We start from the raw sequence: 15,182 nt of genomic DNA, 5'->3' as shown, positions 1-15,182 counted from the left end.
TGGACACATCTTTACATGTCTACATGGTTTTGTTTTGTAGTGTACATACAGTTAAAGCACTTGTAGTCTTGTACATTCAAGTGTCAGTCAAAAGTTTTGATGATTCTTGTCATATATTGTAGCGGTATCTCATCAGCACTGTTTAACTTGAGTCTCAGGACAGCAACTGCAATTTCTGACTCTAAGACTGATTTTTTTCCTTTTTCTTCCCCCTGCCCTGCAATGGAGCATGTTGAAATTAAGGAAGTCTATACTTGTGTTTTATGTGGAGTGTAAAAGAAATTTTAAAAAACTGCAATAGTCTAACTACAGGTAATAGTTTTCTTCTTAGCTCCAAAACTTATAATCATAGTAGAACGCTGACTTCAAACTTCTCACTTACTTAGCTGAAGTATTAGGCTGTGGTTACAGAACACTACCTGCAGCTCAGTCATTTTTGCATTGAGCATTTTTGAGACATTGAAATTAGTATCATAAAAGCATGTCTTTTGAATATTCACATTGTCAATTTATATACTGCTCAAGTGTTTTTACCAGCAATGTATTTTGGTGTTGACTCTTCCTCAAAGCCTTTTATAAATATTTGATGTTTTAAAATTTGGCCTTTAGGAACACGGGGATCAGTGGCAAGTGATCAATATTATGGCACAGTATGTCTCTTTTGATGAGCTCTTCAGTAACTTTGCACCTTAACGTAATTACAGAATGGTTTCCACAGAAAATAGTACAAATTTTTCTTCATGATTAAATGTTGTAAGTTTTTAGGAATTACTTCTGAAGCTAGTAGAGGCAGTACTTTTCCTACATGTATGAAAATCTGTAAGTTGTTTACTACAGAATGAGGTCATGCCTTAAGCCTTTATTTAGGTCTCCTCTGGAAATAATTGTAGAAGATATGGAAATAGCAATATTTTAGAAACATATGTGTTATGTGAAAATTATGTCAAGTTTAGTTCTCTTAAGATTACCAAATAATAATTTTCTGGATTTAAAAGTTAGTGTGATTAGTGAGATAGACAACTTTTTTTTGTTAAAAAAGATGTTATGCAAGTACAAGAAATATGCTAATGTGGTCTTCTGTGCATTTAAATTGAGTAATGTGACTTCTTATGACTGACTTCTAGCACAAATCTGAAAGCTGTTAAAAACTAACTTTTTAAATCAGAAATGTTTGACAGTACCAGATGGTTCGACCTGTCATTACATACAACTGCATTTTAGTGCCTTTTTAACATATGTGCCAGAACGTATCAGTACATACAGGGAACGTTGTCATGCCCATTATTCCCATTGAATTTCAGTCATTATCTTCAGCCAGTATACTTCCTTCCTTTAACCCAACAAGCTTTTTTTCTGTCAGCTCTTGATCCAGGTGTAATCTAAGATAGCAGGTGAACAGTATAATTGAAATATTTTTGTGGTTATTGGGATGAAAATTAGGCTGTTGCCTTCCAAACGTAGTGATGGGAAAACTCAGGGTGGAAGGGAAATGAAGAGCAGCCTCTTGATGTGCAAATGCATCACAAAGTACCAAGTAACCGAAGTGTGGTGCTCTGAGACAGCTTTTGCTTCTTTGATAGTTCTATGTTAACTGCATTCAGCTACAGCTTTTTATCAAGAGATTTTACAGAAGTACTCTGCTTTTTTTCTTTTTTTTTTTTTTTGTGGAAAAGGAATTATGAGAAGAGGAACAAGCAAAAACAAAGATCAGTAACGTAAAAGTAGTAGTAGGGGTGGGTTTATAAGTTTATTAAATGGATCAATTAATAGGACTAAGCTCTTACTCTGAACTTACTTCAGTTTTTCATCTGCTTATGCTTTCTTCTTCCACCTGTGTACAGTGTAGTCTGTTTCCTATCAGCCTTTTCCCTGAAGCAATCCAGTAGATGTAACATCATCTGATCCTAGGGGCAAAGCGACCAAGAATCCTGCCACCATATTAAACGCTAGTTTGATCAAATACTGCGCTGTATGAAGTGTCCAAAAAAAGCAAAATCGAGGGAATCCTTTAGCTGACTCTGTATTATATGCTACACACTTAATAGATAACTAACTTATTAGAAATTACCATGAGCCTACTACTGTCCGACACTACCATCAGTAAAGGTGGCTAATTCGTTGTTGTCACTTACTTAGAGTTTAAAACAAGCTCTGTGGGGCGTACCTTGTAGCTCCAGTTGCTGCCGATGTTCCTCGGTATCTGCCTTCCTGAGAGGCCTCTGCCTGTCCCGTTGGCAAAGCTCTCTTTTTAGAGACATACTTTTTCGCTTAAGATCAGTCCGCGCTAAAGACTTGTCTCTGGTGCCCACTAGATGGGAATAGACAAGAATTTTATTTTATGTATTATGTAAGAAATGAAACCATCCTGCTTGTTTCTCAGTGGTGTTACCCCTATCTGTTTTCTTTAAATATCTCCTTCTTGTACTTAGGTGCATGGGCATATGCCAAGGAAGAGGCGTTTTTGGGTTGTGTGGGGTTTTTTGCTTGGTTGGTTTGTTGTTTTTTTTTACCATCTGTACTGAGCCCTGGGGGTACAGAGGTATATTTATCATGGTATTGTTTTTTTTTACTTAGGTTGTGTAGGTTCAAGTGCTAATGGGTTTCTTTATCTGTTAGCACAAATAATTAATACTGTTTAGAACCCTGTGTGTTGGTAAACAAATGCTTTTTGCAAAACATATTCTGTACTTGCATCTAAATATGGCGAGATTTGACAGTGAGCTGAGTGTTCCTGTTGTGAAGTACCTTGGAAACAACTTCCATTGGTACTTTAAGGTCTAATTTTGTTTCCTTTTTAAGTTCAAATTGTGTATATAGTAACGTGTATAGAAAATAATGATGCAGTGTTAAGATGTTTGCTGTTAGGTAGCTGCTGATGCACTAACATAATTTTGGTGCTAATTAGCACCCCAGGTTGAAAGCATTAAAGAAGTTGTCACCTGGTGCTGGTAAAGGCATGGTACCACAGTATTTGCAAGCAGGGTCCTCAAGCGCTGCTAATCAAACTGGTCCTATGCTTGAAGAAGTTTAAAATGAGTGAAAGGAAAAACTGCTTGAATTTTCTTACAGTCTCCAAGTCCTGGTTGAGAAGTGAGTTTTCGAGAAGCACAACTATTTCCTATTTCTACAAAATAACTGCTAATAGTTTTCTTATGGCTGCATAAAAGATTGCTTTTCTAAAGTAAGAGCTGTTGACGTTCCCTGTAGAGGATAAATGTTATTCCATTGTATATACATTGAATATTAAAAAAATAATAATAATTACCAACCACACTTGATCATAGAACAACTTGAAGAAAGATTATAAGTGCTGCCCAGTATACATTATTTTGTATAACCTTTCTTGCAGGCTCTTTACCTTTTTTAATTTAGAGCAAAAAAATCTGCACTCTCAAATAAAAATTTAGAGAGAAAAAAAAAAAAAGGCTGGGGGGTGGGACATGGGAGTGGGAAGTGATATCTGATTCATCAATCCCAGAAATTTCAATTATCCATTTTTTCTACCACGGTTTTCCTAAAACTGATTGTAAAACGTTAACAGGCTTGTTTCCACTGCTGTTGCTATATGAAGTGGCAGGTGGCATTTTGAACTTGGACATTGGAGGAAAAAGACATGGAGAACAATACTCATGTAAAATGCCGTTAACCATATCAAGTGGTTAGGTAAATCAACCTTCCACTGAACTTGTGTGCTCATAAAGTGTGCTGATAAGCTCCAATATTTTTCTACAGAAGTTGGTATGCACATGTAAATAATCTGTTAAAATCTTTAGAGAATCAGTTTATCGTATCTGGGGAGTAAGGACAATGGAAACCAATTTTCCAAGCAAGATTTTTGCTGCTTTAATAATGCGAGATACAAAGGAAACTGCTGTGCTCTAACGAAGGGAGGAGGGCATAAGAGGGGAAACAATGGAAATGACGACTTGCATAAGAAACATTAGTACATAAAGGAAAAATGACACAATTGTGCTTTTCCATGTGAGTTTTATCATAAAATTTTTGCACCTTCTGTTTGTATCTAACTAAAGGACTAGTTGGTCTCTTCAGGGGAGGGGAGGGAGAGAAGGAAAAGAAATTAGATCAGAATACCTTGATTTGCTTATTTAATGCTTCGGCTGTTGGTCTGTGAAGCTAATTCTCAAAGCTAATGACATTCCTTGAATGATAAAGGGACTTGGTCTGTTGTATTCTTTAAGTAGTTAACTTTTTTGATAGGGAGCTGGAAAACTGGGTTGCACCATTATATTGACTGTTTGTGTATAAATGCACTTTTTATTTCTGTGTGTGATAATGACTTATTGATGCAGACTGATAATCTGTCTTTAGATTGCAGATTTGAACCTAGAATAATCAAACCAGTAGCTATGTAAGGTACTACAGCTGTTAAGTGTCTTTATCATCATGCAATATTGAAAATGCAGGATTCATGCCGATGGATCAGATCTCTGGTCATCAGGCAGAGTATTGATGCAAAAAAAAAAAAAAAAAAAAAATAAAATATTACTGACTGTGGCCACAGCTAAATGTTTCTGAGGCATTAAAGAAATTTCAGTTTGGGCACTTGTGAAGAAATCGGTTAAGGACATCAGTTTCTATTTAAACCTGAAACCTGTTAGGGAAATGGAAGAATTGCTCTGTACTAGAATAATTCTTAATTATTTAAAGTGTTGATTCTTCCTTCCTTCCCTTCCCTTCCCCCCACTTGCCCTTGTCATTTGATCTTATTTATTGCTATTATTCAGCATTGAGTCATACTTCAGGTCCACATAAATCTAAATACTCATCCACAAGATATTTGAAAACAGGAAATTTCTTGTCTTAGAACCTGCAAGCTGGTCTTGAAGTAGTTGGAAGCTCATCCGTTTTATTGTTTACGTTAGCTTTTCAATTATTTGAAAAATACAGAAAATCAGTTTGAGCTAAGGCTGTTGAGAAATTAACTTCCAAAATGAAGCGTGAGTTGGTAGATATCTGCAAATGATTTTTCCCAGATTCACTGGATCATGTTCTGGACTTGCATTTCATATTCATTACCTTTGGTTTTGCATATTAAATTTCTGTAGAAAATATAGATGCAATACTTCTGGAAAGCAGTATTCTGTAGTAACTCACTTGTCAACCTGGATTTCAGTTGGAACTTTAACTATGGTTTTAAAATGTTTACTAGATCAAGCCATTAGTTGCAAATGAAGTTCTGCCTCCCTGAAATGCTACTTGAGTTGGACACTCAACAGTTCAATATTAACAAAGTTGTTAACTTCTGGAGTGTCTAGAAATTCTGTGTATTTGTAGGAATATGAAGGTCGCAGTGATTGTGTCTCCTGGTCAGGAAATATCTGAAGAAGGTTTTTCAAGATTGGAGTATTGGATGTAGGTGCTTAAGTTCTTTATCGGATCTGGACTGTAACTTGCAACACTTCGATATTAAAATGGACATTTCACTTTCAGTATGCACTGCTGTCTTAAGTTTTTGTATTCTTACTAATGTTTTGTCTATAAATTTATTCCTACACTTCAGTGCTCAGATGCTAGTGAAACAGCTGCATGTTGTGTCTTAGGTTTTGAATTGTGGTATGATCATAATGCTGTATGACAAGCTGGATGATACTGGATCAGCAGAGAGAAGCAGCAGCCTGGAAGTTGTAGGCTTCTTGAATGAAACACTGCACACAGTGTGTAAAGATGCATCACACTTACAGTCCTCAAAATAAGAATATTTTTCCAATACGTTTCTTGAAAGGTTGTGTCTTTATGGTAGTATATGGGATATACGAGCTAGATCCTTGAAAGGTTGTGTCTTTATGGTAGTATATGGGATATACAAGCTAGATTATTGCTTGGGTTTTACATCATGCATTGTCTGTTAAGAAATCGGACGTGTCACTATGCATGTGTTGCTGTGCATTAACATGTTAGCATCTTTAGTAGGCTTTGCTTTTGTACCAGAGCATGAAAGTCTCTTGAATTTCAGCAGTCATATGCCATACTTAGAAATGTTTCTGTTAAATTGTGTTTTGTGATTAGAGAGACTCTGGTGCCCATTGACATAATGCGATGCTCTTTGTAGAGACTAGTAACTTTCATTCTTGCTTTTGCAATTACCTTGAGCAAATATTGGACACGGTCAACGTGCATGGGAAATTTCTTGCTTTGCTCTGTTTTCTCTACTTAATCTATTTGGAGTCTGTCTATAACTTGTAAGTGAAAATTCGGATGGTTTCATTAATTGGAGCTGTCCTGTAGTTGAAATCACGAATGTGGAATTGTACCTGATGGTTATTTCATGTATTTAAGAGAGAGAACTGGGGCAGTCCCTCTGCTAAGAGTTGAAGCACAGTCATTCAACTAAAAAGCTTGTGCTTTTGAGACTCTTAATGGCTTTCATCCTACTTTTGAAAATTCCGAGAAAGATTTTGTGGATGGAAAAATGCTGCTTTTTTTTCCACCCCTTCCCCTAAGCTTTTGAAAGGAAACAAAGGATGACTTCTTAAATTAGACTTCCTTTTTTATGGAGACATTATCAGCCAGCCAAGAACCTGTGCCCGTCCCTGCTGTACTGGGTACCACAGGAGGTGGCTTTTGTACTGTTCAGTGTGGTTCTTGTAATGGTAAAGGGGGAAGGGATCAGACCTCGGTTAGCTGTAATCCTGTGTTAGCCTCACCTGGAACAATTTTTACAAAGATCCAGTTGTTCTACAAGACAAAGTAGTAGTTTTGCATAGGAGCCAGTACCTGGTTGGTTTTGTTTTGTTTTTGGTTTTTGGGGGGTTTTTTGTTTGTTTTGATTTTTTTGTTTTGGTTTTATTATTATTATTTTTTAACTATGTTCTAACTTCAGTACTCCTGAACTCTTCTTAGTCATCTGAAAGGATTTTTGTACCAAATAGAACTGTCTGCCTCTTACAAAAGATAAACCAGACCTTAATTCAACTGGCTTTTGTATGCCCCTTTTATCATCAAAATATGAAACTACCTTTCTTTCACCTAGTGGATTCCTTCCAAAGATAACAATTTAGGTGGCCTGAGCGTCTTAGGTATCTTCCTAATTTTGAAGTTCTTGGCAACTTATATCCTAAAACAATAATACAATAAGTAAACATACATCTCATCTCTTTAAAAACACAATCTAACAAGTGGGTAGGCTACTGAAAGTGAAACTAATGTCGTTGCTTATTGATTTGTTTGTTCCCAGGCAAACCAATAGAACGGCATAAAAACAAGCTTTCTTTTTGTCAGTCAAAAATGCAAATAGCATATGAATTGCACTGAGGCACTGGAGTTACACAGTCTGGTTCCTGTGATTTGTGTTCTTCTCAATTTTCAGGGCTGCTTCTGAAATTGAGAGTATTAAATTTTGAGAATGATCTTATTTTGTACGTATGCCTTATATATAATCTTCTCAAGAGATGCTTAGGGATGCTTATCTTCAGTGCATGACACTGTGACTTTTCATCATAAAACCCGGTTACCTACACAGCTGCTTCACGTGGAATCAACAGCAAGTTCTAAATAAACTGAATAATTATGCTGCCTCCCTGGTCCCTGCTAGCCATCTGGGATAACCTTCCTCCCTTAAGAGGGAAGGAGCAGGGGAAGTAATTACTTTTTAGTAATGTAATATTCCTCAAAAAGCATGCATATTAAATACAGGGATCATAGAATTCAACATCACAACTTTCCTGTTGCTGTGGTATCTCAGGACATTGTGTTAGCTACTAGCTGAACCAGAATAATGCCATTTGATCAAACTGCAACGATGTTCTTTCATCCCCAGCATCCACTTTTCCTGCTCGAGTTTAGAGAGAGTTACCAGACTTACTGCCCTGTTCCTAGGTTACGAGATCTTGTCAGCTGATAACTTTAAATCTGGTATGGCAAAAGGTGTAAACTAGATAATTGATTGGAGTGAGAATAAGATACTTCAGAAGTTGTACCTGTATTTGTTGGTATTCTCCTTTTCTTCTGCTGATACTTTAATATTTTTTAAGACAGTCTATTAGAAAAAACAACATCTTGAATAACGATTACTGAAAGGACTGTGCGTCTGCTGTGAATGTTGATTGTGTAGAGATACTTAGATTGGTTACTAACTAACAATGACAATAACAAGATTATCATTCAGGATAATTAGATAGGTGTTGTTTTGCTCTGTTGTCTGGGTAGCAAATGGGTGCATGCTCCTAAGTGCTTGCTGCTAGTCTGCGCGTATGTGAGGTCTGAGCCGGTGCTCCTCTCTGGAATCTTTTTAATTAAGAACTTCTATGGCAAGACAGACAGTAATTAGCAACAGGATAGGCGGTTCTGATTCAAATTAACAGATCAGTAGTATAACCCACAAATGCACAAAAGAAGAAAAGGGCAGTTTGTTTTATTTATCTTTTAAGGGATGCTCCTGGGGTCAGGCTTCTTGTGTGGGCTTCTTTCTCTGGCTAATAGAAATATATCTTCCACCAGTTTGGAAAAAGAAGACTGTTAAGGGTCTGGGGTGGGTGGAGGTCAGTCCCAAGAGAAAGCTTTTGCCACTTCTAGGACTGCACTGTCTCATGACGGTGCCCAGGCTCTCCTGACCTGATTCCCAGCAGCCACCCCCAGCTGCTGGAGATGCTGCTGCTGAAGGCAGAGCGTCAAAACAGACTGGCAGGAGGTCTGTCAGAGTTACCAGTGCACTTATTCCCCTTAAACTTTGCAGCTGTGATTAAGCGGAAAAAGTGAGTTGTCAGATCTAACAAAGAAGTTTATTGCTCTCTTTCCTTCCGAGTAAGTTTTTAAAAATCCTTTTGAGAAGCTCTGGGAGGAGGCAGTTTTTAGAGAGAAGCTAAAAGCTTCCAAGTAAGTTGTTGGAATTGTTTGAGATTAAATGTTCTAGAATAAAAAAATTGTGTGGTGGCTCAGATTCTTTTCTTCCTCCCCCAGTTTTGGAGAAACAATGTGTTGGTTAGTGATAGGGAGGAGTTTGTTATCTGAGGCGGAAGAAGTGTGGGGGGAAGATGCTAAAATAGGCTGTGGGGAGTTGTGTGGCTAGCTCTTGCTTTCTGGCTTAGAACTCACGTGTCCAGAGATAGCTTGATATATTTTTTTTTTTTTGCATATTCTCTGTTCCTTTAAGATTTGCCAGACTGGGGGGAGGGGGGGGCTGTAGCTTATATTATTTTATTTTTTATATATATAAATTGTGTCATTTGAAACAGTTTTAAGGCTGTCAGTTTTTTGTTCTTGTATCTCAATATTAGCTCACTTATTATTTAAAAAAAAACCACAAATAAATGGGCATATGGTTTATTGTTTGAATCTTACACTATTTGACTGTGTTTCTAGTGTATTATTTTATATTTGGGTTTCCTAAATCCCAGCTTTCAATGTCCCAGTGATAAAAATGTTCTCAGTCGTCACCTTAATAGTTCTCATAAGTTGGAACAAATTGATTTTTAGAGTTGTCAGCTCCTGAGAAAGGTTTCACTGAAAAGAAAAACATTTTATCCATCCAAATTATGTTGAGTGAGATGCTAATGCAAGGTGAGGCGTTCCAGCACACCGTCTGCAGTACAGTTAAGTACAAGTTCTGGCACTGATTTTTCTCTGCTTGGGCATCCTGGCTTTTAGATCGCAGCGAACAGCACGAGTGAGCAATGGTTTAATGTTGTTTCGATGCTGCCTGCTGCTGCCCTGGCCTATTTAATACTTTTACCCAGGACTCTGAGCACTGGATGTTTTTGGAGGTGGGGAGGGGTAAAAAATCCTGCAAGTGCTACTACAAGGAAATTCTCAAAGGGTTACTATTGTACACGCCTGTTTAAATAAACATCCTTCCTTAAGAAAAAAAAAAATTAAATCATGATTCCAGAAATACTTTATTGCTGGCACTAGCATTTAACCTATGCAGCAAGTTTAGCTCATAGACAAAAGGATTAATTTTCTTTTTGTAGGTTACGAAACTGAAAATCCTGTGAGGCTAACAGCTCCTGAATGCTTTAAAACCTTGTTTTAAAAAGAGTATTTTTAAAAAATTTTCACTGACCACTTCTTTTTAACTGGTTCTGGACTCTAAAAAATAACTGCTGGGGCTTATGTATAGTTGTCAGTGTATGAAGACAAACTTATTTTAATGTTGAGTGCAAATTTGTTACCATTAGAACTTGTTTATGAACTGTTACAATGTAACAGGCTATTGCCAGCAGTTCTTGAGGATTTTTTTCATATTCTCCAGTATTGCGTAAGAAAAATTAAGTTGTTCTGTATCTTTAAATATTTTAGGCGTTTTAACAAACTAGTGCTGTGCAACCGCACTTGAATACAGGAAACCTTTCTTCTTCTGTGCCGTCATCGTTTGCGATACATCCCCCTACTGTACACCCGCTCATTTGTTCCCGGCCCTGTCAGTCACACGTGTGCGTCTAGCAAACTATCCTGTCACTGTCGTGGGGCTCTGCCTCTGCCTGGAGCTGACAGCAGGTACAGAGAATGCTTTCAAACAGCCTTCAATGATATCCTTTTTTTTTTTTTTTTTTTACTTTATTTTTTAGTTCTTTTTTAGTTTCTTTTTATTTTTAGAAGGGGAAATGTCTCGTCTCTGGTATGGGAAGAAGGGAAGAAAGCACCAGCCAGTTAATCATAAATACGCTCTGGTAATTTTCAGTGTAGTATGTTCATTTCTGTTATTGCATTCTTGTAATGTTGTGGCGCAGAGGCAGTTGCTGGAAACTTACATTTTGAATGTGTAAACAGGATGCTAAGTCACAAATTTGCATTACTTTTAGGGGCATAACCTAATTGCTGGTATTCCATTGGCATTAGGTGAGGGAAACAACTTTGAGCATTAAGGGGTTCACCAGTTTTAGGGTCGCTTCCTCCCTCCTTCTGCGTAATGCATTTTTTTCAACAAAAATGTGATTTGTAGCTAAATACTGTGAACAGTAACTTGCATTGGCGTTTAATTAGAAAAGTGTAAATCTCCTGAGTTACCATTTGATTATACCTTCTCAGAAGTCATTCAGCCATAGGAAGGTCTGATAATACTTCAAAATTGATAGAGCTGAGTATGCTGTAGTCCCACTCTCACACTTATAATGAAGGAGGGGGACCAATACCACTGTTCTTACAGTTTATTAGATTTATGTAAGTAACTGTGGTGTCTTTTCAATGTTGTTTTACCCCAAAAGACTTACATTTATAGCAGTACATAAAGGAAATGGTTCTCAGTGAGACTTGCAAAACAGTAACATCTTGGGGATAGGGAGGAAGTGATCTTGACAATGACAATATACTTGTGCTTTTACCAGCTGGTAGATCTGGAAGGTATTTTCCATTCAGACACTGCCTGTGACAGGCTCTTCACCGTCTTTTTAAGAGTTACACATCTCTGGGTTTTGGTGCATACTTCTTTTGGAGGTGCTGTTGACTTTGGTTTTTATTTTAGCCAGCTTTATTTGTAGCCAGGTTACTTGCAGAATATGAAATTGTCATGTGGCAACAACTGGTTTTGTAAACATGTGTTCCTAACTAACAAAATATCTTCAAAATAATAGGCTCTTAATTTTCTTCTGCGGCAATGGAATGTAGAATGGAGATATAATTCCTAAATTAACTCAAATGTAATTTGAGCATTCCCTGTGGCAGTGTAAAAGGTATCTGCAGTTTACCAAGAGTGTATTCTTCAATATATGTCTGTGTATCTACATATATAGATATATCTTACCCAGCTAATTAAAGTTGTAGTATCCTTTGTTATAATTATTTCCCTTAGGACCAACACTTCATTTTAGCCAAACTCCAGCTATGCTAATAAAAGCCAATAGTTACGAGCTCTTAAGGAGAGGCTGAACTGAAGCAGACTGTATGAGAATCTTTGCTGTGAGAGAGGTAGAGAAGAGGTTATTCTAATGCACAAAGCAAGTCAAATTAGAAAAAAGGGTATAAAGTATCTACAGACAGGAGTATTTTTAAAATGTTGCTATGTCGACAAGACATGCTCTATTCTTGAAGTTGGGTTTTTTCCTTCAATGAGTGATCATAAAGCTAATGGGCAAGTGTAACCTTCTTGCAGAAAAGAGGGAAGGAGTATTGGTACCACTACCTCTGTGTTACTCAAGACAAAGTGGGAAGCATATTAAGGAGACTGGCAGTATATATGAAGTACATAAAGGTTTTGACTGAATGTTTCGTTAGTGGTCGTTCTGAAATTTGGATGAAAACTCATCTGACATGAAAAACATAATTGCTGGACCAAATGGAGTGTTATAATAAAATGAAAATGCTTTCTTGAAGCAACAAAGTCGCCCTGGATTATTTAACTGAAAGGCCTTTGTTATTTTGATGGTGATAGAGTAAATTTGGGTTGAGCGTTCTAGGGGTTCGATACTTTCTAAGGATAAGAGATCAAAATTTTAGTGACTAGCCAATGCATTATGCTCCCCTTTCAAAAAGCCGGTAATGTTGGCTTCCCGCTTTTTTTTGTAAATCAGTGGTATTTACTGTGTCTCTTTATTGTACTGCAACACAAGAGGTGCCAGTAAGCATCTAGAATGTCAAAAATGCAGGCTACCATTCTTTCTGTCAAAGCGCTTTAAACAAAAGACATCAGACAATGCAAGAGAACAAAAGGTGGATTGCCTTCTTTAGGAGTGCATTTCCAAATGCTTTGCAGAGCTTCAATAGGCAGCGTCCCCAAAGGGGATAAAACCACCAAAACTTCTCTTTGGCATTTATATTCTTAAAATTTTATGCAGAGGGAATTAAAGTGGTGTTGGTTTTAATAGCGTGAGTGATTTGAGACTTGCACAACTACTGAGATTCTTGATTTATTGGTTAACTGTAGTTGGTAAGCTAATGACTGTAGTTCTTTGGCCATTATGGAGATACAATAACAGGGGCTTACATGTGAAAGATGAGAATGTAGTACTTCATCCCGGTGGATGGCAGGAACTGCAAGGTTGCATCAATCCAGTACTACTGCTGCTAAGTTCTTTTTAAAGTCAGCTTTCCGTACTAATTTTTGGTTTAGAGTAAAGGAGTGAACTGATGATCTTTAAAAATAAAACAGCAAGAGTGCAATCCAGTACTCTCTTACACTGATCACTAAGCCTAGAACCATTCCTTGATAACAGATATTTGCCATACCTGCCGTCCTAAATAATTAGGGCGTTTATGCATTATACCTTGACTAGATCTTCCACTTAATTATTAGGTGTTACATTGTTTACATTTTTAATAATGATGAAATATTAGGCCTTACTACAAATGCAGGCAAAGTATAGTAGCAGATGAACATTTGAATAGGCTGATTATAAGTTGAAAGAAGACAAAACTGAGTAATAGAGGCTTACATTTTCTTTGTATGTTTTCAGTGGTCCCTTTTTCTAATTAAAATATGAGACAAACATTTCCATACTGGGCTGTGATTCAGTTAACCTACTTCTAAGCATGTCTCGCGCTTTCTTGTCACCTGAGATGATCTCTGCATGGCACTATCAGAAGGGAGATGTGACCTCGCTCAGCCTGCCTTCTCCTGGAGCAGCAGGTTGAGGTCAGGCACCAGGTACTGTGGTTTCAGTAACTGAACCTCTGGTTTCTCTGCTTCCTTGTACTGAAACTTCCTTAAACTGTTTTGCAAGAGCACGGGGTTTTATTGGTAATGCTGCTACAGATCTCCCCCTCCCCCCCCCCGCCCAACTTTGGACAAAATAAGTCAAGTTGCCTGACCTGCCTCTTCAAGAGAAGTAGTTTTCATAAATCTAATTCCTAGTTCTTTGCACAAACAGCCTAAGCTTTGTTTAACGTTTGCCCATGTTAAATTTAGTTCTCTTGCTGGCATTATCATATCTCTCAAATAAGTGATTTCTCTTATCTTGAAAAAAATAGCTTGTTATAAAGGTTTCCAGACTCAGTGTAACACTTCGTGTGCTGCAGGCTTTGATTGCTTTCTTCTCAAGTTCATTTATTAATTCTGGTTTTTGCAGATATTTGCATTTATCTTCGGTGTATGTTAATTACGGCTTGGAACAGTTGCTGTGGGCTTAGAGCACTTTGAGGCAGATACTTAACAGTCCATCCTGTGGGGACAATACTGATCACAGGGAGAATGTTGCTGTCATTTAATGTACTCAGCTCTTCTGTCCCTGCTCTGGGAAACACCTTGGGGTGCAGAACAGTTCTGGGACGGCCAGTTTTAAAGGTATTGAAAGAGAGAAGGATCTTTAGTACCAGCCAGTTCAGGGGACTGCTGTGATTCTCTGGTCCCTCTCCTCTGCTTAAAATGGCTAACTCTCGTACCTTCCCTTCCTTGTCACCAGTAGAGTGACAGGGAGCTGAATTAGCTGATAACCCCACGAGACAGAAAATGGTTAGCTTTGCAGCCACGCTCATTAAAAATGAATCAAATTAAATTAGGCTTAGCTTTTTTCAGAATGCTACCTTGTAACCATTTTTCTGATGCGGTAAAATGCATGAATTAATGCATTATTGTAATGTAATCAGTATGCCCCAAATAATCTTATTTGTGATGGAGAAGGCTGCTTCTTCAATATTGCCTTCTCTCAAGCAGTGTCTAACGTTTCGGGAGGAAAGTAAATTTGGCTGAAAAATAAAAGTTAATGTTTTCTCTTAAAAGATTCGTAACAGCATTTGGTTCACAAATGCACCTTTTATTTTTGTTGGAAGATACATACAGCCTGTAGAAAAGGTTTGATCCTCTCTTCCCCCTTCCTGTTTACTGATGAGTTGGAGATCGACTGATATTTTGGGGTAGCTTTGTAAATGGCCTGATAAAATTGCATGGGCATTTACTTTTTCAATTAAGTATCCTGGAACTTTAAAGGTGAAACTTTTTTTTTTTTTTTTGACTCTCAAGATATAGTGTTCATGAAACTTGCGGTTCACCTGATTTTACACAGATGTATTGAGATGCGAAGTTAAATTGTTCAGCTTTCATTCTGTTTCTCAATATTTGTTTTTTATTTTATGTTCACGTTTAGTCATGAGGGTATAGATAACTTACATCGAAGAGAACCACTTACACCGTTATGCTTGTTCCATTCTTATCTTTCAGAAGCACTGCTCAGCTCTGATAAGACCCTCCCTTTCCCTAAGGAGGAAACAGTTCCAGCTACTTGTTAACTCGGAAAGTTTAGCTGTACTTGGCTTGAGGGCGGCAGTACAGCACCCTGTTATCAGCCCTGCATTAGGTG

At 37.5% G+C, this 15,182-nt stretch overlaps 1 protein-coding gene across 9 annotated transcripts in view; it reads left to right on the top strand.

Annotated features, from left to right (window-relative positions):
* The window catches only part of OXR1 (oxidation resistance 1), a 372,567-nt gene that overhangs the window by 258,049 nt on the left and 99,336 nt on the right, over positions 1–15,182 (top strand). The window contains exon 1 of one of the 9 annotated variants that reach the window (XM_054193064.1): positions 10,483–10,625. The exons of 7 other annotated variants lie outside the window; for them this stretch is intronic. In XM_054193064.1, coding sequence (XP_054049039.1) covers positions 10,560–10,625 — 66 coding nt within the window. In that variant the 5' untranslated portion in view covers positions 10,483–10,559. Of the gene's footprint in view, positions 1–10,482; positions 10,626–15,182 lie in introns of those variants that run through there. One more of the 9 variants, XM_054193065.1, reaches the window with a different exon arrangement.

Source organism: Rissa tridactyla, chromosome 2, assembly GCF_028500815.1.
Source record: "Rissa tridactyla isolate bRisTri1 chromosome 2, bRisTri1.patW.cur.20221130, whole genome shotgun sequence".
Taxonomy (NCBI): domain Eukaryota; kingdom Metazoa; phylum Chordata; class Aves; order Charadriiformes; family Laridae; genus Rissa; species Rissa tridactyla.
Note: the sequence above shows the minus strand (reverse complement) of the source record. Positions and strands in the feature narration are given on the sequence as shown.